The sequence below is a fragment of the Lolium rigidum genome, chromosome 7 (genome assembly GCF_022539505.1).
Source record: "Lolium rigidum isolate FL_2022 chromosome 7, APGP_CSIRO_Lrig_0.1, whole genome shotgun sequence".
NCBI classification, from domain to species: Eukaryota; Viridiplantae; Streptophyta; class Magnoliopsida; order Poales; family Poaceae; genus Lolium; species Lolium rigidum.
Window position 1 is genome coordinate 26,496,990 of NC_061514.1, and position 23,615 is coordinate 26,520,604.

The 23,615-nt window shown below is 43.7% G+C and overlaps 1 protein-coding gene across 1 annotated transcript; it reads left to right on the top strand.

Annotated features, from left to right (window-relative positions):
* The first annotated feature begins 1,676 nt into the window (after positions 1–1,676).
* On the top strand, positions 1,677–4,765 carry LOC124671065 (asparagine--tRNA ligase, cytoplasmic 1-like). Its single transcript, XM_047207500.1, has 6 exons — positions 1,677–2,141; positions 2,530–3,123; positions 3,262–3,509; positions 3,592–3,721; positions 3,942–4,000; positions 4,491–4,765. The coding sequence occupies exons 1-6, from the start codon at positions 1,677–1,679 to the stop codon at positions 4,672–4,674; spliced, it is 1,680 nt and encodes a 559-aa protein (XP_047063456.1). The 3' UTR covers positions 4,675–4,765.
* The last annotated feature ends 18,850 nt before the right edge of the window (positions 4,766–23,615 follow it).

The window sequence follows — 23,615 nt, forward strand, 5'->3', positions numbered from 1 at the left end:
ATTGAATGTGTTACTGTACATGCTTCTACGCGGAAGCTAACAACCTCCTACTATGGTTTATTTTGTGTATATTTAGAATTTTTAGTTATTCTTCCAATTTTTGAATTTTTGATGTTCTTATTTGTTATACCATACTTTTCCTTTATACAAAAATGTTGTTCATGTTGCTATTCACCGGCACATAGTTTCTTACAAAATTGGTTTGACAATTCAGAGTTACCGGGCGTTGTAAGATCTGTCGTATGGATATCGAGGATATGTCACATGCTCTATACAAGTGTCGTCATGCTCGGAACCTATATGAGACAATGCGACCATCCCGGAGTCTTCCATCTCATAGTAATCTTCTGATACATCCAAAACTATGGTTTCAATCTATCATTTTGAATATCCTTGCTGGTACGATTGTTAACACAGTCCTTGTGGCTTGGCGTGCTTGACATGCTAGGAATGAATTTACTCATGACAAACCACTTCGATAGGTGGGAGGTTTAAGAAGGTTTCTATGCAGCTACTTGAGCCTGACCAGAAATATCAAAACAATGCTCGTGGAAGAGATTATTAAAGGTAAACGTCCCATAGTTCAAGATTATAGTTCCGGACATGGCAATGCCAAAGTTAAACCACCCGAGAAACCCTAGTGCAAGCCACCACATGGCTTTATGAAGCTCTCAGTTGATGGCTCTTTTCATGAGGGTGAGTGTACATCTAGGTCAGGTTTGGTCATGTGGGATGAAGGTATGGTCATGGGGGATGAACATAGTAATGTGATATTTACAACATGTCGATCACTTAAACATTGCAAAAGCCCACTTGAAGCTCAAATACAAACATGTCTGGAAGGCTTGGAATTGGCTCTCCATCTAAGCTTCCTACCAATTAAGAAACAAACAAGCTACAACTCATTCTAGCGGCTAAGGAGGAGATGCATGATAGATCACATTTAGCCCATCTTATTACTGAGTTTCGGTTGGTTTTTAGTCATGGGAGAGTTTATGATAATGTAAAAGTGGAGCCCTCTCAGATTAGGGTTGTCACAACCTCGCTAATCTGGCGAGGGTTGATCATAGTACTGTCACATGGTTAGGTTCGAGACATGATGTTGTTCATCATGTTCCCGTGGAAGGCCGTCTTGTAAACCTACATGAGTAATAAAGCTTCTTTTTACAAGGAAAAAAAATACTTCCTCCATACTCGTTTATTAGGGTATTACGTATTTGGTCAAACTAATTTAACTATTAATTTGATCAACAAAATGTAGGATACATGGCACACAAAACTGATGCCGATGGTATAAATATAATTTACATGTATATACATACTAACCTCCGTCTATAAAAGAATGTCTCGACTTAGGACAAATTTGAATATATCTAGATACTAAAATAGGTCTAGATACATTCAAATTTTAATAAAGTTGAGACATCTATTTATAGACGGAGGGAGTATTATATTTTGTTGACTAAATAAAAGGTTAATTTTTTCTCCAAAAAGTGTGTAATAACTAAATAAACCGGTACGGAGTACAACTAGATGAAAGGTCGGTTTGTTCTGGGGTCGGTCTGCAAAAAATTCAGTAGTGTCCATACAACTCGACCCCTTCCGATCGTGAAGCCGTGACACGAAATCAACTCTCGCGCGCCAAACCCGCCGCCCCCTGCTCGAACGTACTCAGCATGGCCATGGCGCCGGGGGAGGCACCGGAGGTGCTGGATCCGCCCAGCAGGCGCACCCGCATCCGCGCGATCTTGGACGGCGGAAAGGCCCAGGCGGGGCGGCGCGTGGTGGTGGGCGGGTGGGTGCGGGCCGGGCGCGAGCAGGGCCACGGGGCGCCGGACCCCTTCGCCTTCCTCGACGTCAACGACGGCTCCTGCCAGGGGAATCTCCAGCTCTTCGTGAAGGGCGACGTTGTGGGCTACCCGCTCGCGCGGCTGACGGCCACGGGCACATCTGTGTTCGTCGAGGGCGTGGTCCGCAGGGACGAGAGGGCCAAACACGGCATCGAGCTGGTCGTGACGAGGGTGCTCGAGGTCGGGGAGGTGGACGCCGCCGCGTACCCGCTGCCCAAGACCAAGACCGGCCACAGCCTCGACCCTGCCTACATCAGGGACTTCGTCCACCTCCGCGCACGCACCTACCTGGTATGATACTAAGATTGTTTTCTTTTTTCTCATGCCTTGAACTTAATAATTTGTTGCAATCTTGCCAAAATAAATAAGTTTGTAGTTCTTGCGTAAGAATATCCAATGTTTGCTTTGCTCCTTTGTTAGAAATTGGTTATCAGACAGAATTTGCAGTGAAGTGCATTGACTCATTGTCTATAAAAAAAGTGCAGTACAGTCTATTGAAATTGGGTATCAGACAGAGTTTCGGTAATTTTGTATTTTGTGGTATGTTCTTTCTGTTATTTATTAGGCTGATGAAATGTCAATTTTGGCAATTACTAGATTTTTTTTTGTGTGCTCCTTCTGTTCTTTTCCCCTGTTTTTGTCATCGGTATCTGATTCCTAGACTTGTAACTTTTGACAGATAAGTGCCGTGTTTAGGATAAGGAGTGAGCTCTCCTTTGCAACCGAGAAATACTTCCGGGACGAAGGCTTCCTGCACGTGCACACACCCATCCTGACCACCAGCGATTGCGAGGGCGCAGGTGAGATGTTCCAGGTCACCACATTGTTCAGCCAGGCCCAGAAGCTGGAGGCGGAGCTCAAGGAGAACCCGGTTCCAACACAAGCTGACATTGATGCTGCCAAGATCGTTGCCAAAGAAAAGGGAGACACCGTCGCGCAGCTGAAATCCGCACAAGCTACGAAGCAGGAGATCAGCACCGCCGTTTCGGACCTCAAGAAGGCGAAACAGGACGTGCTGACGATGGAAGAGAGGTCCAAGCTGAAACCTGGGATCCCACGCAGGGAGGATGGGAGTGTTGCCTTTGAGAAAGATTTTTTCAAGTGTCCCGCGTACCTCACAGTTTCTGGACAGCTTCATCTGGAGACTTTAGCTTGTGCTCTCGGTGATGTGTATACCTTTGGGCCAACATTTCGGGCCGAGCACTCGCACACATCGAGGCATTTGGCAGAGTTTTGGATGGTTGAAGCAGAATTTGCATTTGCAAACTTGCAGGTGATATGATCTTTCTCTCTCCATCAACTAATTTGGTCGGTTTACCAGGGTTAATTGGGTTATTTATCATGTCATATGAGACTCAGTACTGATATCTTCTTTCTGCTGAATTATTCAATATTCAACCCTCTGTCACAGGATGATATGAACTATGCAGAGAGCTACGTGCAATACCTTTGCAAGTGGCTACTTGATCATTGCCAAGAAGAGATAGAATTCATGGTCAAGAGTCACGATAAGGACGCAATGGAGCGCCTCAAGCTTGTTTCATCGACGCCTTTCGAACGCATTTCGTACACAAAGGCCGTGGAGATTCTGAAAGATGCAGACAGGAAGTTTGACAACAAGGTTGAATGGGGAATTGATTTAGCATCGGAGCACGAGAGGTACGGACACTACAATAGATATTGTTATTTATCTATTATTTTTGGCATATTTGGATTTGAAATAGTTTCTTGCAATTTGAAGGTATTTGACTGAGGTGGTGTTCAAGAAGCCTGTTATTGTTTTTAACTATCCCAAAGGAATAAAGGCATTTTATATGAGGCTCAACGATGATGAAAAGAGAGTAGCTGCTATGGATGTTCTTGTTCCCAAGGTACTATAATAATCTGCTAAACCATGATATTCAATCTTTTTAGATTATTTACATAGTCATAATCTGCCTTTGATGTACTCTCTCGATGTTATAATTGGTCTCTCTGAAATCATCATTGAATTGGCATTGTGCTTAGTAGCTTTGGTCTGTACTGAAAATTGACAGTATCTACTTTAATCCCTTGATGCAATCACTTATCTCTGGATGTCATGTTTCCTAGGTTGGTGAATTAATCGGTGGAAGCCAGAGGGAGGAGCGTCTAGATGTTCTGGAACAAAGGTACTGTGCTAAGTTGAACATTAAGCCTTTTAATATTCATGCTGCATGTTGTTGGTGATATTCACAGTTGAGTGAATATCATTCCCATATACTTTTATTACAAGTTCTTGCACAAATAGAAGCACCGTAAATGTATTTCGAAAAAAACATTGTATTGCTTTCTTTTGCTCACTTAAAATGGTAGATGAAAGGCGTCCGTCTGATATTGTTTGATACTGCTACTGAAGAGGTTGGGTATTTCTTACGCTGACGGATATGGCACAGCAATATGAACAGTAATTGCACTATACCGACAGAGTTTTGTTTCTGATTGCAAAAATATTCGTGATATTAAATCTGTTACTTTCATGAAAATTAACGTGCATTCGTATTTCCTTGATCGATGATGGAACTGTGAAGAGCCCAACATATAAGAGTATGGTATGAATTCATCAGTCATATCCCTCTGATTGCACTGAGCTAATTAACTCTTGAACATGCTGTTGTGTAGGATACTCGACTCTGGCCTGCCCTTGGAGCGGTACGACAAGTACATGGACCTCCGGCGCTATGGATCTGTCAGGCACAGTGGGTTCGGTATGGGTTTGGAGAGGATGATCCTTTTTGCCACAGGTCTTGACAACATAAAAGATGTCATCGCCTTCCCGAGGTACCCTGGGAGGGCCGATCTCTGAACTTAGCTGAAACTGCTCCATGTTCCCTGTGTTTTAGGTTAGCGTCCAGGTGGCAAGTGCACATAAAAAAATACAGCAGGTTATGTTTTTTGTTCACTATTCAGTAGTTTTTCGTAGTTTGTCTTGAATTTCTCGAACGTACACACAACCATGAACCATGAAAGCTTGTTGTGGTGGAACACGTACAACGTTAATTTGCGCTGAGCCACCATGCATTGTCACCGTCGATGGTCTATTCTGTTGTGCTATGTGCCTATGTCGGCTGTCATGGTCAGCCACCGCCATTTTGAAGACTGAAGTAGCTAGTGAATTTCATACCATCGAAATGCGCACAGCTTCTCTTTTAATTTGACCTCACGTTGTTCTCTCTTCCCACTTTGGCCTCTGCCTTTCTACATGAGTTCCTGTGGCTCACGGAGATGGATCAATCAATCAAGTAGCTCGAGCGATTAAAAATGTTTGAATAACGTATCCATGGTCTATGGAGGCATGGAGCGTGCAAGGCGTCAGGTAGCACGCTCAAATGCGAAGTTAGCGGATGGTTCCGAGATCCGGCCTAATGTTTTTTTTTTTGCGGGGAAACACTCGAGATTTTATTCCATAAACATAGGGTTACAATCAGCTAGCAATAGCTGTGCTATTACGTCTGGAAATTGATGTACCAAACATGCGGTGCCACCTCCAGTTCTAATGTTGGCCTCATTCTGCCATGTGCTCGACGGCCGTGTAACATGCAAGTAATCGGCCATCAACTGCTCAGCAGGCGACGGCAGGCGCGGAGGCCGGGCGTGGCAAGGCCGTCCAACGGAGCTTCCGCTTGTCGTCCAGGAGACCAGACGTAGTTGATATATAGGGAAGACACCATTACAGAGGCCATCGACGCGACGCTACATGGCTAACTAATTTTCCTGGCTACTTTAGTGATGCCCAAAGGGAATGATAGAGCAATCTTCTTCAACTAAAACCAGGACATGTGCAGAAATTAGATAAGACAGATTGATTTGTTCACAGCAGACTGCAGTTAGTGTCTTTTGCAATGAGACATACACATGGGAGCTAATATAACTTGGATCATATTTACAAATAGTAATGACACACGTCAGCAACCACAAGTGGATTTGCACTAGCTACCACAATATAATGAACACAAAACTGACAAGAGACCAAGATTACGAACGGTAAATAGCCGACGGTCCACTCTCGGCCCTATTAATAGCCGAGGGTTATTAAAAGTAGCCGATGTTTTATTAACTCTAGGGAAATATCATGATTCTAGTAGTGATCTTTGCTCCATTCAATTAATAACGAGTTAGACAAGGTCATCGGCCTCATGCCAAAATCACATAGCATCGGGAAGGTTGAGCTCCCATGGATCCCGCACCTGTCAATCCCCACTTGCTGGCCCCCAACCCCAGTTAGCTCACTCAAAAGCTTAAAGTAAATGCGACCACCATTGGCGTAGTTCTGCACAAGTCATGTAGGGGGGCCACTGCCCCCTTACTTTGAAATATTCACTGGGGAAGAGCCTCTCAACTCTTTTCACAACAAATAATGTCCCGTCATGTCCTTCAGAGGAATCACGAAATTGCGAGCCTCGGCGATCATGCTATTGTTTGTCATGACAATGGTGACCAAGTTAGCTCGGGTCTGTCCTGCGGCTAGATCGACCCATTGTTCTTGCGACACAGTACCATGAACCCGAGCGAGATCAGAGCCGCCGAAATGATCGCAACAGGGATGGTACTATCCAACACCAGAGTTAGTCTTCTCTTCCTGTTCCGATGGGCATCATTGGTAGGCGCGCTGAAGTTGGGATTGTCGGTGATGTTCACATTAACATCCTGGCTGAACGCAGGCAGCCGCGCTGCCAAGTTGTTCTTCGACAGATCCATCTTCTTCAGTGCCCTGAGTTGTATGAGGCAAACCGGGACCTGCCCGGCAAGGTTGTTGCAAACAGAAAAGAAAAAAATAGAGAGCCACTGGATGGTTTTTTGCAAATAGTTTAAATTGTGGTGGTTTTTTACATTTTTGTTTTGTCTCACAAATTGTATCTTCTGCCTGCCGAGTGTTCTGCCTATGGTGTCTTTTCTTTTAGTGGAAGAAAGCAGACGTATTTTTCTGGAACAAATATCTTATTATGTACCTTGTCAGATTATAGCAATGTCAGTTGGGGACGGATCTAGCAGATGGATCAATCGAGGAGCACCCCTGGCCACTCAAGGTCACATGCTTGCCGCATGAGAGTGAATGCGTCGAAGCAGAGTTACACTCCATCACTTCTTGAGGATCCTAACGCCCCTGATGCGAACAAGTCATGCATGCAGTAGTACACCAGAAATCTTTGGGCTACGTGGAGTAAGAGAGTTTCAGCGCTGGGTGCTAGAGTACTAAATACTCCGAGAGTTCGGTCAGATATATAGCCATGATCAAGAACCGATGTCTCCTAATTCCTAACCGCATACCATGACGAGTCGCAAGCAATCTAGGCATTTCAATCAATGCATGATACTATACAACATAATTCTATAGACAAACGGGTCGATCATCTCTTCAAGAGCTGGTTTATGAACAAAAAAAAAACTAAATGGGCTAGTTTATAATGCTTCAAAGCCCAAATGTCAACATGCTGTGGGGGTGGGGGGCAGTGGCCCCCCGAACTCAGGGTGGGCGTTCGGTTCCCCCGAACCGATCGGTTCAGTTATTCAGTATTTTAGAATTATCGGTTCTCAAAAAACGTGCACCGATCGGTCTGTGGAAATTTTAGGAACCGAGCGTTCGGTGCCCCGCCGATCGATGGGTTCGGTACTCGGTTTCGTACCGAAGTGGGCTGTGGCCTGGGTAATTGCCTCGTTGGGCTGGGCTGTGGGCATGTGGCCATCTGGCATGTGCTAGGCTGCTAGCTAACAGGGCTGATGCGAACTGGTCTGGGCGTTAGTTGTAAACTGAGATAGCAGAAAGCCAGAAAAATGGGAACCGCTGCAGTTTTCTGCACAGCGCTTCCCCTGTTCCTTATCTCTTTTAACAAATAATAACAGCAAAATAATAAACAGAAATTGGACGTGAACATAGCAAATTCAACTCGAAACTTGACATCAAGCACACCAGAATAGTTCAGCACGAACAAATCACAACGACAAGTCTGAAAATCACACTTAAGTTCGCTAAAACGGAAAGGCAACAGCAAGAAGCACACAGGAGCAGTAGCGTCGCACCGCTGCCATCCGCCAACGCTCCATCTTCTAGACTTCAATCTTTATTGCTTATTCTTCAAACTTCATCAACCAGCTTTTAAGAACTGTATCAACCATATAAAATATCAGGAATATTCTAGATTGAAGATGGTGAAGGGGCAAAAGAACAATGACACTACTACTACCTCCTCACTTGCAAATTAATGAATGGCATGGCGGAAACAGTAAAACACTACAGTGGCATGGCAATAGAAGTACAACGTGCAGGCAGTGTCTGCATCTACTGAAGATCTTCTCTTATTGGTAATCAAAACACAAATACTAATTCAGTATACAAAGTTACAAAGATGTACAGTCGTGCAGGCAGTGTGTAACTTTGGATCTCGTGGTAGTGGCGTCTATGTCGTGGTAGTGGCGTCTATGTCGGTTTCTCGGTCACTTCGGTGCACCGAGGGGTTGGACCGAACTCACCGAAACAAATTCGGTTTTCTAGAACTGCTAACCGAGATTAGTACCGACGAATTCGGTGTCGGTTTTTTCGGCTTCGGTGCAGGTTAATACGGTTCGGTACATCGGTTTTCGGTTAAAACGCCCACCCCGACCCCGAACTACACTAAGCTCTGTCACTGAGTTGTCTTACACCAGATTGCCACAAAATAAGTCATGTCAAACTTGTAACAGATCGATGATGACCTTGAACGTAACGCACTACTTATTTTCTAGAATGCCGGCTACAATATATTATATAAATACTATTGTTTGTCTTTGGGCTCCTGCAGCAGATTGAGTTTGAGAGCAGGGGTGACTTTTCGTCAATCTGACCGTGGGTGCGTCGCTCAACCCAGCTTCCGTGAGGTATGGGCCTACTACTTGGCACGTCCAAAAAAGAATCGAAGAATACCCAACTGAAGCAGGACGCATGTACACATACATTAATTAGTCAACACTCAAGGAAATGCAAGTGTTTATTCTTGTTTGGTGGTACGGTCCAGATTGTGATTTGGTGTACAGAAGAGAGATTATTTAACTCCAAACTGTGCTGGGCCGGGAGATTGCGACTCCCTTAGCTTGGAGCACGAACATGATCTTTCTTAATTCATTATAGGAGAAACGTGATTACGGTGTGCATCCGTGCTCAACATGAGAGCCTCGAAAACAACAAGAACGCAGAATGTATAGACAAGCGCCCTTTAATACTTGCATGTCACAAACTAAGATCATTTCTTAGTCTGTTACTGATAAAAGGCGAGTGTGAACTAAAAATCGGTAGTTCAATCACATAAGATCCCGAAAACATCAAAATCTTATTATTGCAACATTATTTCTCAAGATTTGTGGCATGTAAAAACATCGATAGTCCAAACTTTTTTCTAGATAAATGACGGTATATATAATCGCGTTTCAGCATAACCAGAAAATGACGGTATATATAATGTTTATACACCGAGGTCTCATAAATAATTTCAGCATAACTAGAAAAAACAATATTGACAAATAGACCATAACAAATTCTTGTTAGCCGAACATATTCTTCTACAGAACTCTAGAGAGAAGATATATATTTACTCGATGCCCCACAGAAGATAGCACAAATAGACATAAATCACAAGAGCTAGGAGGGAGGAAAACATCGAGCTTAATACCCAATAAATACTACTTTCTTTGTACATGCAACACAATAAGTTCATACATGCAACACAACAAGTTCGTACATGCAACACTAGTAGTAATACATGCATCATCACTAGAGCATACGACTTCAAAACATATATCTTGACAAGCACCAAAAACATGAATCTAATGCAGAGGCCGGGATATGCTCCCCTTCTTGAAAAGAGGAGCGGCAGCTAGGGAAGTAGAAGTGCATAAGAAACGGCCACATATATCACATGCAAATACAAATTTCTGATTGGATCACTTGTCGTAAGTTAAGAGGAGAGACCATGCCACAGTTACTTTCATCTCACAGGAGCCGACCTTTAGCATCAGCTGGCTTCTACCGGCTTCACGGGGTGTGAAAACCCTATCATGTCTCATCGCATCCTCGTCGCTACCGCCGGGTAGCACTGCCGTCGCCGATACTCTAAGCTTTCCATTGACTTCGACCCCAACAACACGGCGAGAGAGCCTTACCTTTTTTCCATCATCTTCAACGGGCAATCCATCATCTCCAAAAGAAAGCAGCACGATTTCCATAGCATCCATGCTAGCAGTACTGACCGTAAATACACCCCCATATCCAGATGGCCATTCCCCAATGCTGACCTCCACACTGATTGTAGCCTCAACAGATTCGGCAATGTGCCCAACGGTCAACTCCAGCATGCTAAGCCTGCTAGACAGAACACGTTTCATGATGAACGAATGATGTAGGCCGTGTTGTATGTACCCGGCAGCTAGATAACTGAAATCTTTGTCATCGGAATCATTACTAGAATTGCCCCTGACTTTCAGCTCAGCTTCAATGTAAGAATGTCTCACCGACAACACAGCAGCACGAGAAGGACCGGTCAGAGTTAAATATGGATACTGCACGCCGCACACCACATGATTAGTAGCTATACTAACACAGTAGGACGATGCCAATGAATTCCGTAAATAGTGGCAGACTACATCTCACATATACCAAGTGTTATGCGAAAAATAAACTTAAGATTTACAGCATGCATGTATCATTCAAAAGACTCTTTTCCCAATGGCTTGCAAACGATAATTTTCAAGCAGGACTAAACAACACACAGCACAAGAAATTATATAGCCAGTACAAAAGAAAAATGAGAATTCAACTCAAATGGATTTGGTGACTCAACAATCAACCTACTCATTAAGGAAAGGGGCCTTAATTTTCAACGGAAAAGCCAGATTATGGTAAAACGCAGGCCTGTATATTCTTCCTTAGGACAGACCTAATTAAGACTAAGTTGACGTCGAACTATGTATTATTCTCAATCTCAACAGTTACATTGGCAAAAAATAGGCAGAAAAACTCTGGTCAAATTATAACAAACCGGCAGCTAGCAATGGACTCTTTCGTGTGATCTAATTGCAGCCTTGTTGATCGCATGCCATAATATTTTTATAGCTCGAGCATTAGAATGACAAGCTCATGAGAATTGAGTTTTCCGACTCAATTTGTATAATTATTCAGTCTCTGATAGCATATTTTCAAAAACAGATAATACCTTTGAAAACTCTAGCTAATGTTAGGCAATATTTTTTCACCAGGCAACATATATCTACACAATATAATCGGCATTGTCAGAACGGCAATGAAATATATATTAAGAAAATCAACACAATATAATCGAGATTGTCGGAACTGTGATCAAATATATGTTAAGAAATATCAACATATATCTACACAATATAATCGAGATTGTCGGAACAGTGGTCAAATATATGTTAATAAATTATGGTAAAAGCATAGGCCTACATATTCTTGCTTAAGGAAAGGGGCCTTAATTTTCAAGGGCAAAACCAGGATTATGGTAAAAGCACAGGCCTACATATTCTTCCTTAGGACAGACCTAATTAAGACTAAGTTGACGCGGAACTATGTATTATTCTCAAACTCAACATTTACATTGAAAAAAAATAGGCACGGAAACTCTGGTAAAATTATAACAAAACCGACAGCAATGGACTCTTTCGTCTCGGGCATTAGAGTGACAAACTCGGGAAAAATCAGTTTTCTACTCAAGTTGTGTAATTATTCGGTCATATTTTCAGAAATAGTCAATAGCTTTGAAAACTGCAGCTAATGTTTGGCAATATTTTTTTCAGCAAGCAACATATATCTACACAATATAATCGACATTGTCGGAACCATGATGAAATATATATAGTTTCATGTTTTATGTTTGGTACCGTAGATGTTGATATTTGAGAAAAAAAGATGTACCAGATGGATTTTGGGAATGAGGGAGTAGTATTCATGGAAGTAATAATAAGAATGTATATGAACACACCTCCTCAGTGATGGTTTGACAGTTATCTCTTTTGCGGTCGAAAATAATGTTGCGATTATGGTCAACCGTGTCGCGTACCGCCAGCGTGCCGTATACATAGAGTGGCCAACTGACGCCCTCCTTTATCCCAGCGACTTTGACAGAGAAGATTTGCAGAGTTTCACGCGGGCCAGCAGAGTCATGCAGGTGGTCGGTGAAACGCATCGCCGGGATAGTAGCTGCAACAACGTTGATTCACCATTTAGTAAATAGATACTAGTAGTGACTGTAAGAGATATGGGGTTAACACATGCATGCATGGTGTTGTGAACGGACAGAAAGAGCAACTGATTAATATTTCAAGAACCTGCAAGCGAAAGATTCAGAAAGAGGGTTTTAGAGTTTAGTACTACTAGTACACACACGGATCAACCGCACGCTTATTACAAAGAGTAAGAGCCAAATTAAGGAGTAGTATTACTGATGGTCTCGTAGGATCCGTAGTGTCCAGCGGCAGCGAATTCTGTGTTCCAGGAATCGCGAGCGAGACGAGCTTGGTAGGCGTGCCAGTCGGAGCGGGATTCCGACTCGGGTTCAGACTCCCTCTCATTTGCCCACGCCGCCAGATACGCCGCCGCCTTGTCCTCAGGCGGCGGCGCTCTCTCCTTCTCCATGCTGCGTTTCTTCTTCACCTCCTCCATTAACGCGATTCTCCTCACAGCCATCCTGCTTTTGCGAGGATGCTTCTTGTTTTGTTTCCGTCGCTGATCATCTTCTTCGTCATGTTTCGGCTTGACCAACATCTCCTTGTGATCTCTCGGCTGCGTTAGATTCTGCAACATCTTAGATCTCACCCGCGTGCAACTGCAGTTCCTCGTTAGATCTCCTGCTGCTTGGCATCTCCTGCTTCTCCGAATCGCATCCGATGTAACAGATGTGCTGGATGAGGACCAAAAATCCTATTCCGTTCCGGCTCTTATTCGGCCCAATGTCGGGGCACACTGCAGGCCTTTCCGGGCCGGGCCTGTTACCAAAGCAGGCCCACACGCCAGGATCTCTCGGCGCCCGCTATCCTGCTCGTCGTCGCCGCTCACCGTGTTCGCCTTCATGGACGCGCCGCCGTTGTTGTCCAGTAGCCTGAAGTTTCGGTTAATATGATTCCTGCCCCATTCGGGTAGAAATAAAACCGACCCAGCGGATGTTACAGACAAACTGAATGCTAGGTGGGAAGGGAAGTGCCAGGCTCAGAAATGGTAAGCCTGCTGAACTACTTGAGCTAAGAATCATGCCCCGTAACCACAGTTTGCTATGGATCTTTTCCTGTTTCGACCAGCAAGAATAGTCCTACAAGAAACATTTTATACAACTTCAAACTTGGATACCTACTCATCACTGCATACCTGTTTACATGTAACCTGATATCACGTTGTTTTTCTGAACAAATAAGTAAGTCGCCGGTTTTTCAGATGTCGTAGCGATTAACGGACAGAATACTCCCAGCCACAGTATTATACATGTCATGTGGTGTAGTGGTTCCCAAACTAAATCTGATATCAGTTGACTTGCAATAGTAAATCATTAGAATATGCCGTATCATGAGTGCACATGCTTATATATTAACAAGCCTTCTTATATAGTATCCTTACTGATGTCAGAACATGCTTCATTATCCATTACATTTGAACTTTGCAATTGTTAATGAATCAATTTATTGGATGCACTCGTATGCATGTGTGGGGTACATGGTGCACACTTGTCTTCCACGGTGTGCATGTGCATGTACATGCACACATGTATCCAGCTATAGTCCAACGGAATAAATTTATACCGGATGCAGGGACAAAAATTCAGTAAGAAGCTCCTTAGGAGAGCATAGGTAGGAAAGCCTGAGGAGCCATTTAACTGTGAGTGATGCACAGCTTGAATCTATCCAACCCACTCACATGCATCCAAGGGTCATACTTTTCCTGATCCAAAGTTTTCGCAATGCGCCCCTTGGTAGGAAGCTTCCTAATGAATTTTAATCCAGGACTTAGTTTCTCCTAGCCTGTAACTGTTAGACCTGTTTTAGAGGCCATAGTGCTCAATTGTCGGGTGCTAGAAGTAAATACACAAAACTGACTGCAGAGTTATGTCTATTGTTGGATTGACATAGGAACACAATCCATGTTTTGGTGACTGAAACCTCTGTTGTTATATGCCTTATATCTTTCGCCAAAAGGTAGTGTTTAAAGTTCGTGGTTGGTAGTCGGTATGTAAGGCTATCAAATAGTTTGCTAGAGTTATGTCCATGTTTGTATGGTACACCCCACTTATACCATCTCCTCACTTGACACTTCCATTTAGTCCTAGGCTTGGGCCTGGACTTGTCATGCATTTAGGCGCCCAGCTAGACTTGTGTAAGTTGCAAATTTGTCAGATGTTATTATGCGTTAATTGATGTCAGTAGGATTGATGTTTGGTTTTCAAGTGGAATCCCTAGTGCTCAATTGGTAATCTGCTGAAAGTGAAAATCAAAGGTGGAGTTATATCTGTATGTTGTATTGGTATGGAAACACAATCTGTCTGTTGGTGATTGGAACGCTTTGTCAGTATACCTCTGTTTATATCTCCTTATTATAGTGTGGTTGGTAGTTGGTTCGTATGGCTATCCAATATTTTGCTAGAGTTGTGTTCATGTTTATAACTCCTTATAGTGTGGTTGGTAGCTGCTATGTATGGTATATCCCACTTATACCATCTTCCCACGTCATACACTTCCATTTAGTCCTAGCAGGCTTGGGCCTTGACTTGTCATGCATTTAGGCCTAGCTAGACTTGTCTAAGTTGTAACATGGTCAGATGTTATTGTCTGTTGATTTCTGTCAGTGGCACTGATATCTGCCCATTGTTCTTCATTGAAATCTTGATCTGTATACAATTTTTCATTATGAATTAATGATGTTCTATACCTTAACTGTGGACTTGTGGTGCACAAATTAGCAGGTTTCTGTTCAGACTCACCGGGAGTGACGATGATATCAACCTGATGGGAAACGGGTCTGAAAAGCCAGAGTTCTCCGAATCGACATGGATTACACCTAATCAAGTGATTGAGAAGATGGACCATTTTTTTTCCAGCTGGATAATGCCCGACCCTCTTGTTTCTTGAATCTGGGGTACATACCTATTATAGTTCCATGTTGAACAGGCTGTTTAATTCAAGAAACCTGTGTATGAGGAGACACCAAAGCACTTTGCCCCATATCTACAGTCAGATCCAACAACTTCATCATAGATTTGTTTGGTTTCAATGAGCTCAATATCTAGAGGTTCGGCCCCAATAATTTCTCAAAATATATTGTAGCCATTGGAGCATTTTTTAGAACGTCTGGCGTTTCGCCACTAACTATTATCCTGGCATTGGATCCCTATTGTTTGGTCATGCTCCTGAGTCCGCAATGAGATGTGTATGTTGTTACAATAATCATCTGGCTACAGTCTATTCAGTCTCTAGTGTTATGGCTAATCTTGGTGCTATTCAAGGTACCATCAGGGCTGGACATTTTCAGCAGGAGAAAACAACATTGCCCTAATATCATCAGTGCTTTGCTGTCTACATAAGCCAAATTTACAGGTAGAGGCCTATAGATACATTCGTATCTAGAACAAGTTAAGCAAATCTGCAAAATAAGATGAGAAAACAATATAGCTTTCAGTTCCCAATGATTTAGACGTGAACCTGAAGAATACAACTTCTTCTCGCTTCTGGATCGAAGACTTGCCATCTAAATGATCTAGTGGATCAATTTCGATGATTTCCGGGGGGGTTTCCGGCCGGCGAGCCTGGCGCCGAACCGTCACCGTGGCCTCCGAGCATCTTCCGGCCTTCCACGGCGACGGCGTCCATGACGAGGAGCAGCGCAGCCACAAGCACTAGCACTCTCATCAGCACGGCTATCGCGTACATACTGCTCCTGTTCTAGTGGCCAATGTAGAGCAGAGCTAGCTCAGTTTTATAGACGCATACGATGGTTTTTCGTCGATGGAATGTACTGTAGTGGCGTCTAGTCCCGGCAACGTGTGGTTCTGCGAAAACACTTCTGACTGGAAATCTCAACAAGGGTCTCGTTGGTTCAGAATTGTCCACAAACACACGTCGAATCCTCCGGCCTTTATCTGCCCCCTTGGACAACGGTTGATCTTTTGTGGAACTTGCGTCCGAATAGACAGCTCATGTTGACCTACGCGTCCGCGGCTCTTGTGCATGGTGATGGCCAACAATCATTAGCATGCAAGATGTTCTTCTAATTTTTTTGAAACCATCACGCTGCTAAATACTACTCTACTACGGGTTTGTTTCGTTCTTGGTCGCCACTTCAACGACTGCATGACCACGACATCTTTACGAAGGTGTCTACACGGTTGAAGAGTACGGTCAAGTAGTTTATTTCCCAGCATGGATGGCTACATAATCGATGGATTGAAGTCAATGAAGCTTAGTCTAGTTGGATCTCTTAGTCTTCTTTATAATTCCATTTCGTTTCAGACTTGATACTCGAACGGCTGTGTGCTTAAAATTTGAGTAATGAAGCACCCTTTATGGAGTAAAAAAATCACGCTCCTAATGCATGCAAAAGAAAATCGGGTGAATCATTCAGCCACATGATGACATGAGCAATGATCGTGTCAATCTTCAAGAAATTTGTGAGTGTAGCGGCCTGGTACATTTGGTAGCAAAGGCGTGAGATGGTTAATTGCCAACTTTGTTTCGTCAAAGATTTCTGCAGAACAAAAGAATGTGGCTTGGTCAAAGCCGGTCCAAGGATCATATAAAATGAATGTTGATACTTCTTTCTTCAGTGATGGGTCTGGTGTGGTCGGAGTCGTCCTTCGAAACTACCGCGGTGAGGTAGTGGCTGGACAAGCCTGCCTGTTGGAGAATGTTTTAAATGCTACAGCGGCTGAAGCGTTAGCCTTTTTGAGAGGTTTGGAACTCTTAGAACAACTGAGTTATGCATTGGTGGTTATTGAGTCAGACTCTATGGAATCGATACTGACTTGCAATGGTGAGATGGAGATTTGGAGTCCTCACTCAGCTACTCTGATAGAGTGTCTTTGAAAAGCAAGTACCATCAGCAATGTCTCTTTTCAACATTGTCCTAGGGATGCAAATAGGGTGGCTCATAATCTAGCAAGAAATGCTAATAGATCAAAATAATTTTTGTTTTAGGATGGTGCTCCTCCGGGATTCATCCTAGGTGATGTAATAAACGATGTAACAGTTCTGTTAAATTAATAAAGGCCACTAGGTATTCCTTTTAAAAAAAACTCAGGAACCTCGGACCGGCTGGCTAGCACATGTGCTGCCACATTAGCTTCTCTAGGACAACAATTACAATTAACAAGTAATCTCTATAAAATTATGGCTAGCTAGAGGGCACTCCTCCTAGATTGGTGTTGCTTCCCCGAGCGAGCCGCTAACTTGCCTCATCACCTCGATCACGTCTGAACAGTCTGAGTTCACTTCAATTCTGTTGCAGCCCAACTGACATGCAAGCAGTAGTCCATCACGTAGAGCATGCGTTTCTGTATCGAAGGATCGGACATACATGGGATCCCTCGATTGTTAGCTGCTAGAAAGAAGCCTTTGTCATGGATCCGTAGTGATTTGATGGTGCCCCCAACCCAATGTCTTGGTCTATCTTTGATGGAGAGGTGTTGGTGTGTCGTGTTTGGGTGTTTGTTCGTGTTGTTTTCTAGTCTCTTGTGTTGGCTAGAGTGGGTGCTACCTTGGTGTTTCGGGTCTTTTTACACTTGGATGTGGGGGTGTGCGCTTGGTGTTGTAGGTGTGTGGGCTTGGATGTGGGTGTTTTCGCCCAATTTCTCCTAAAAATAGGCACCCTCTTCTTAATTAATTAATGAGGCAAAAAATTTGCCTCGGTTAAAAAAAATCATAGTTGAAACCTGCATCTATATTTAGTTTGTGCTTCCTTGTATGAATGAATGCAACTTGCTTCGGCAGCGGGAGGATGGGGAAGCCCCGGTCGGCGGCGTGTATATAGCGTAGGGTTGGCGTGGGTGCTGGCCGGCGGCGTCTTGGAGCGGGAGGCGCGGCCGGAGCGGCTTTTGCTGGTGGGAGGCCCTCGCTGCCGCGGTCCAGTTCTTCGGAGCTGTGCTGCTGATCTCTTGCCTTGTACGTGCTCGGGGCTCCATGGAGCTGATGGGCGCGTGCTTCCCTCGCCGAAATCCGTGGGGCGGCGGATCCGGGATATTCGAATAAGGATTCAAGCTGGTTGTGTTGCAGGGCGTTGGCGTGGGCGGCGGCCGGGTGGAGGCTCTTTGGGGCCGAGGTCGTCGACTTCCCGGTCGCGAGAGGGACGGTCCCGTATCCAAGGCCGGAGGGGATCGATTGCGGCGGCGCGCCGCCGTACGTCTGGTTCGTCGTCTTCGTCAACGGGGTAGCTGAAGGACTTCTTTGTAATATCATTTATGTATCAGGACCTATCTGTAAGATCCCTGTGATAATATAATCAGCTTGTGTTCCCGCAAAAAAAAAGAATGCAAACTTGTTTGGGTCATTCCTGGCAGGCCTAGCTGTATCATGGGCCAGCTTGGGCATTGCTACACAGTGCTTGCGGCACCGGTTAGTCTTAGGGAGTGCCCCACCCAGATATGGAAAAAGGCGTAATCCGACAGCCTGTACTTTCCCAAAATAGAAACTACTCCACTCGCGTCGGGCTTTCTCTTTCCCATGCTCCACTGCATGTCTCCCATGCTCCACTGCGTGTCTCCCGCATCGTTCTTTTTTTCGTGGAGGAAAAATACATCCGCATCGATGCATTACAAAATCCAATTACAAAATCCAGACAAAAATAACGGAAATGTAAAATGTGTATCCACCACCTTCTTTTTCTACAAAAGATAGTAGGGGTGGATGTAAAATAATTAAAAATACATCTAGATCTTGGGAGAACCTACTGTTATTACATCCAGATCTGGAGAAACATACTATTTTCAAAATTTCTAGATGTAGAAAAAAGGAAGAAAAAAAGATCCTAGATGTAGAAAAAGGGAAAAAATACATCAACCGCTGCCATTATTCTGGATGTAAAAAGAAATCAAAAAATACATCTCCGCTCCAAAATTTACTACTAGCAGAATACATACTCCATATTCTGAATGTAGAATTGGAAACGGTAGGGAGGTGCGGGAGTTTTGGCAGCCGGAGATGGCGAATCGCTGCGGCGCCATTCCGCGGCCAGCCGTGCTCGGCCACACGGCCATGGCGGGCGGAGGTTGCCGGTGCCGTCCACGACGCCGCCGGTCTAGGCGGAAAGCAGAGCCAGATCTGGCCGCTGATTCGACCGTCGCGGTCGAGATTCACCGGCGGAAGTAGGAGTCGAACGCCGCCTCCATCTCGCGCCCCCGGCGGAGTTCCGGCGCGCCGTGCGGTCCGCCGAATCCTTCACCTATTTCTCCGCTCAGTTTCGATTTTTTTGGGATGAAGGTGCGGGTTGGGGATTTTTTTCCTCGCTGGGTTCGTGAGGGTGGAGATGTTGACTGGGAACGAGGAGATCTAGCTGTATTTATTTGGATGGTAGCACCGCTTACGCTAGGCCGCTCGATTAGGATCTGACGTGTATAAAAGGTGGGCACCGCGTAACACCAAACCGTGCCCTGGCAAGAATTAGAATTCGGGTTATCACTTAGCAGCCATTTAGGGGCCTTAGTTGGTGATCGATCCGGGTTCAACTGACGGCGAAGCAGGTGCAAAGAGAAAAGGGTGACGGCGAAGCAGGTGCAGCTAGCTAGCGACGGTCCGGCCAACACGTCAAACCAGAATAATACGGACCCCTGCACTAGATCGAATCCCGTAATTTCCTTCCGGTGATCGGGCGCGTGATTTCTTGCCGCTAGCTTCTCCGCGCGATGATGGGGCGAGAAGATCGGCCGTGCGTGGATCTATTTTACGAAGGGAACATTTTTGGATTAATTGTACGCACACACAAGGAAACTACGACCAAAAGCTGTATACCTCCGGAATCCATTGCATAAATACGAGCAGCTAGTCGAACAATTGATCGTACCTGCACCGCTCTCTCTCTCTCTCTCTCTCTATCTCTCTCGATAGAGCGATCATCTCCAACTCTAGATATTCCGGCGCACACAACTCAGCAGCATGACGACGACGCCGACCGCCGTGCTGATCTTCATGATGCTCACGGCCCTCGTCGCCTCCACGTCCGCTGCCGGTGGCGGCGTCCTCTGCGACGTCGAGAAGGACCTCGTGATATGGCAGAGCCTGGGCGAGCCGCAGAGGGACGGGTCGGCGATGTACAAGGTGGACGTGACGAACCAGTGCGCCGGCGACGGGCCCTGCGCCATCTCGAAGATCCTCCTGCGGTGCGGCAACTTCCGGTCCCTGGTCCCCGTCGACGCCGGGCTGCTCCGCGTGCTCCGCCCCGGCGTGTGCCTCCTCAACGGCGGCCACACGGTCCGCCAGAACAGCAACTTCTCCTTCGTCTACGCCAGCTACGTGCGCCAGAACCTCTACGTCCTCTCGGCAAGGTGCCAGTGATCGATATGATCGACCAGTCGATGTCTTGTTTTTCTTGAGTAGCAAGGGTATATTTTTTTAGATAAAAGAGTAGCAAGATTATAGTTTCAGTTTCTCTACTGCATTTAGGTTGGTTTCAGTTTTGTTAGGCGTGGTTTATTGCTTGTGCTGGAACCTTGAAGGATCAACTATAATCCTGCATTTCTACATGATATTCTTAAGAATGATTGTAATCATGTCGAGTAATTAATAAAGATCTAAATACGCAAAAAAAACCCTGAAATACCAGTTCGTATGCGTACGCGTTGTCAGAGAAGGTTGATTTCTGATACGTACATTTTTTCAAGGAGCTATATATATTGTTTTCGCTGAGCACTCAATGGATGCCCGCTGTACAAACTTCTCATCAATTAGTTGCAATGCCTGCTGCAGTTGTACCAAGTTCTATAGGTTTCTTTTCCATAGGATTCAATGGGGCATGTCATAGCAATTTTTCATTTTTCTTATTCCTCCACATTTTCTATCATATGAATCAAACAAGCTCTTAAGAGTTGCATTTTACATTACGTAGAAGACAAGTACGAAGTTTATAATTCTGATAGTCAGGAAGTATCGGAGAGGCTATGACACGCTTAAAATTCCTATACGGTTTAAAATATAGCAAAACAGGTAAAGGCAAGAATGTAAATAATCAGAAGTAGAGTGAGCTGAAGACACGCTAATGTATCCCCTTCCGTACTCCAATCTCTATTGGAATGGCCGTGGCAAACCAAACCCATAGGATCCCTCATGGATATCCTCGCACCTTTACATATATCGCAGATGATTCCAGACATCAGAATCTTCATGAAAACCCTAACCGCCTTGGATTTCCCAATAAATCTAAAAGTAACAAGATCTCACTGTAAAAATCTATGGGAGCGGTGGTTGGTTTAACGGTGAAGAACAGCTTATAAAGGAACCTGGAAATATGTTTGCGCTAGATCCGCGTTAGTTATGCATCTTCTTGTGAGACCGGTCATGTGCGGTTGTGTGCATCTTAGCTATGTAGAGGTTAGGTGTAATGTTTATTTTTAAGTAATAAAACGCTCTTCAAGGTTCACGTTAGTGTGAGTGCGCACGGGCACATTGCTAGGACGTTTTGTGCTGCCTGGAAATTCCAGAAAAGGCAAAACAGGGACTATTCAAGATAGAATATGGCAAAACTCTGAACATGGAACATGTGTATCAAAAGGTGTCACTATCGTTTATCCCATCTCCCTGGATGATTGTGTTAGTAGTCCTTTTTTCTTTGCTAGTTTCACTGTTTAATTGTTTCGCTTCAACTTCTTTTCCTTGGTTTCTTTTCGTTTTTCTTTAATTTGTATTATTTTTCATTTTTCCTTTGTATGCTCTCTCTTCCTTTTTTTCCCTAAATTATTGTTACATTTTATAGAAAATATTCACCACTAAAAGATGTTCAGATTTTTTAAATTTTTTTGTTCAGGTGTGCGAAAAATTGTTGAAAGTGTCCGTTGAATTAGTCTTTTTGGAAAAATGATCACTCTGACAAATTTTATTTTTGAAAATTGTTCATATTCCGTAAATTGTATGTTTTCTTTTTAAGAAGATGTTTGTAGCTATGTTCCTTTTTTTGAAAATTGTATAGGTGTTCGACAAATTGTTCACATAGTTTAAATTAATGTTCGCGAAATTTGATCAAATGTTTACAAGGTTCAAGAAAATTGTTCACGGGTTCAGAAAAATACATTGTTGTAATTTAGAAATTTTCTCAAATTCCTACGTAAATGTTCACGAATACAAAAAAAAAGTTGTTCTAGAGGTTTCAAATTATTCATAGGTTCAAAAAAATGTGTTCATGGATGAGCATATTTTTCATACTTTTACAATTGTTCACATAGTTTGAATTAGTTTTCGTGAAATATGATCCAAATGTTTACGAGGTTCAATAAAATTGTTCACGAGTTTAGAAAAATACCTTGAAGTAATTTAGAAAATGTTCACATATTCCAATATAAAGCTTCACAGATAAAAAAAAATGTTCAGGAAGTTTACAAAATTATTCATAAGTTAAAAATACATTCATGGATGAGCATATTTTTCATATTTTTACAGTTGTTCACATAGTTTGAATTAGTTTTCGGAAAAAATTGATCAAATGTTTACAAGGTTCCAGAAAATTATTCATGGGTTCTACAAAAATACCTTGACGCAATTTAGAAAATGTTCGCATATATATATTTAGGATATGTTCATAGATTTCCAAAAAGAAAAAGAAAATAAAAAATTATACTTAATAATAGTAATATTAACGAAAAAATGAAATTATAAATTAGAGAATATAAAAAGTGAACGAAAATTGAAATTAAATTAACAATGCAAAACAAAAGTAAAAAAAAGAATAAATAAAAATACTGCGTAACAGATTTTTTTTAGTAAAACCGTAACTGCAAACGGAGTAAAAGTCGGCTGGCTGCAACTCGCTAGTAAAAAAGAATACTCTACGCTTTTTTGTGGAATAAAGAAAACGAAGAGAAGGAAAGAATGAAGTAATTAACGGGGAAGTAAATGGGCCGAGTACACCCGGATCTCCTTCAGGAGGCAGTGGTGCAGGCGATGGTGTGGAATGGGCTAGGCCCAGTGCCAGGCGGAAGACGCTGGAAGGGTAAAATACGTGAACCCCTATGGAAATACAGTATTACATTTTATTTTCGTGTCTCTGCCTGAAGATGATGTGTTTCTTCGAGATGACTCATCGCGGATAACCAAACGAAGCAGCGTATTTACGCACCACGGTCGATCCATTCCGTTAAAATGGGAATACCCTTCTACCGCATACTCCTCAGAGGATCTCAGTTGTCTCTTCCAATGGAACGCGGTCAAGGCAGTCACTCCGACGGCAGAACACGTGCACGTCAAACTGTTTCCCCCCCTAATTGTGTTCTTTATCTACGAACGACATGCTGCAGAGCTGGAGTATTGTACTGTATTAGTTAACGTAATCCAAGATGTACGGGACAAGAGGCATATATACCGGGAGGAAATGGACGGATTAGTAACATGCCAAGCACCGGCAGACTATAATTAACAAGTGCACAACTCGCCTGGTTAGCAAGTTATTAATCCGATCTGCCCAAGTTGGCCTCATGCGGGTGATGCGCAGGCCAAGCCAAGGAACAACCTTTTGACATCTAGTAGTTCACTTGCTCACGAGTACTCCTTCCATCCCATCCCACAGAAGATGTTTTAATTTTGTCAAAATTT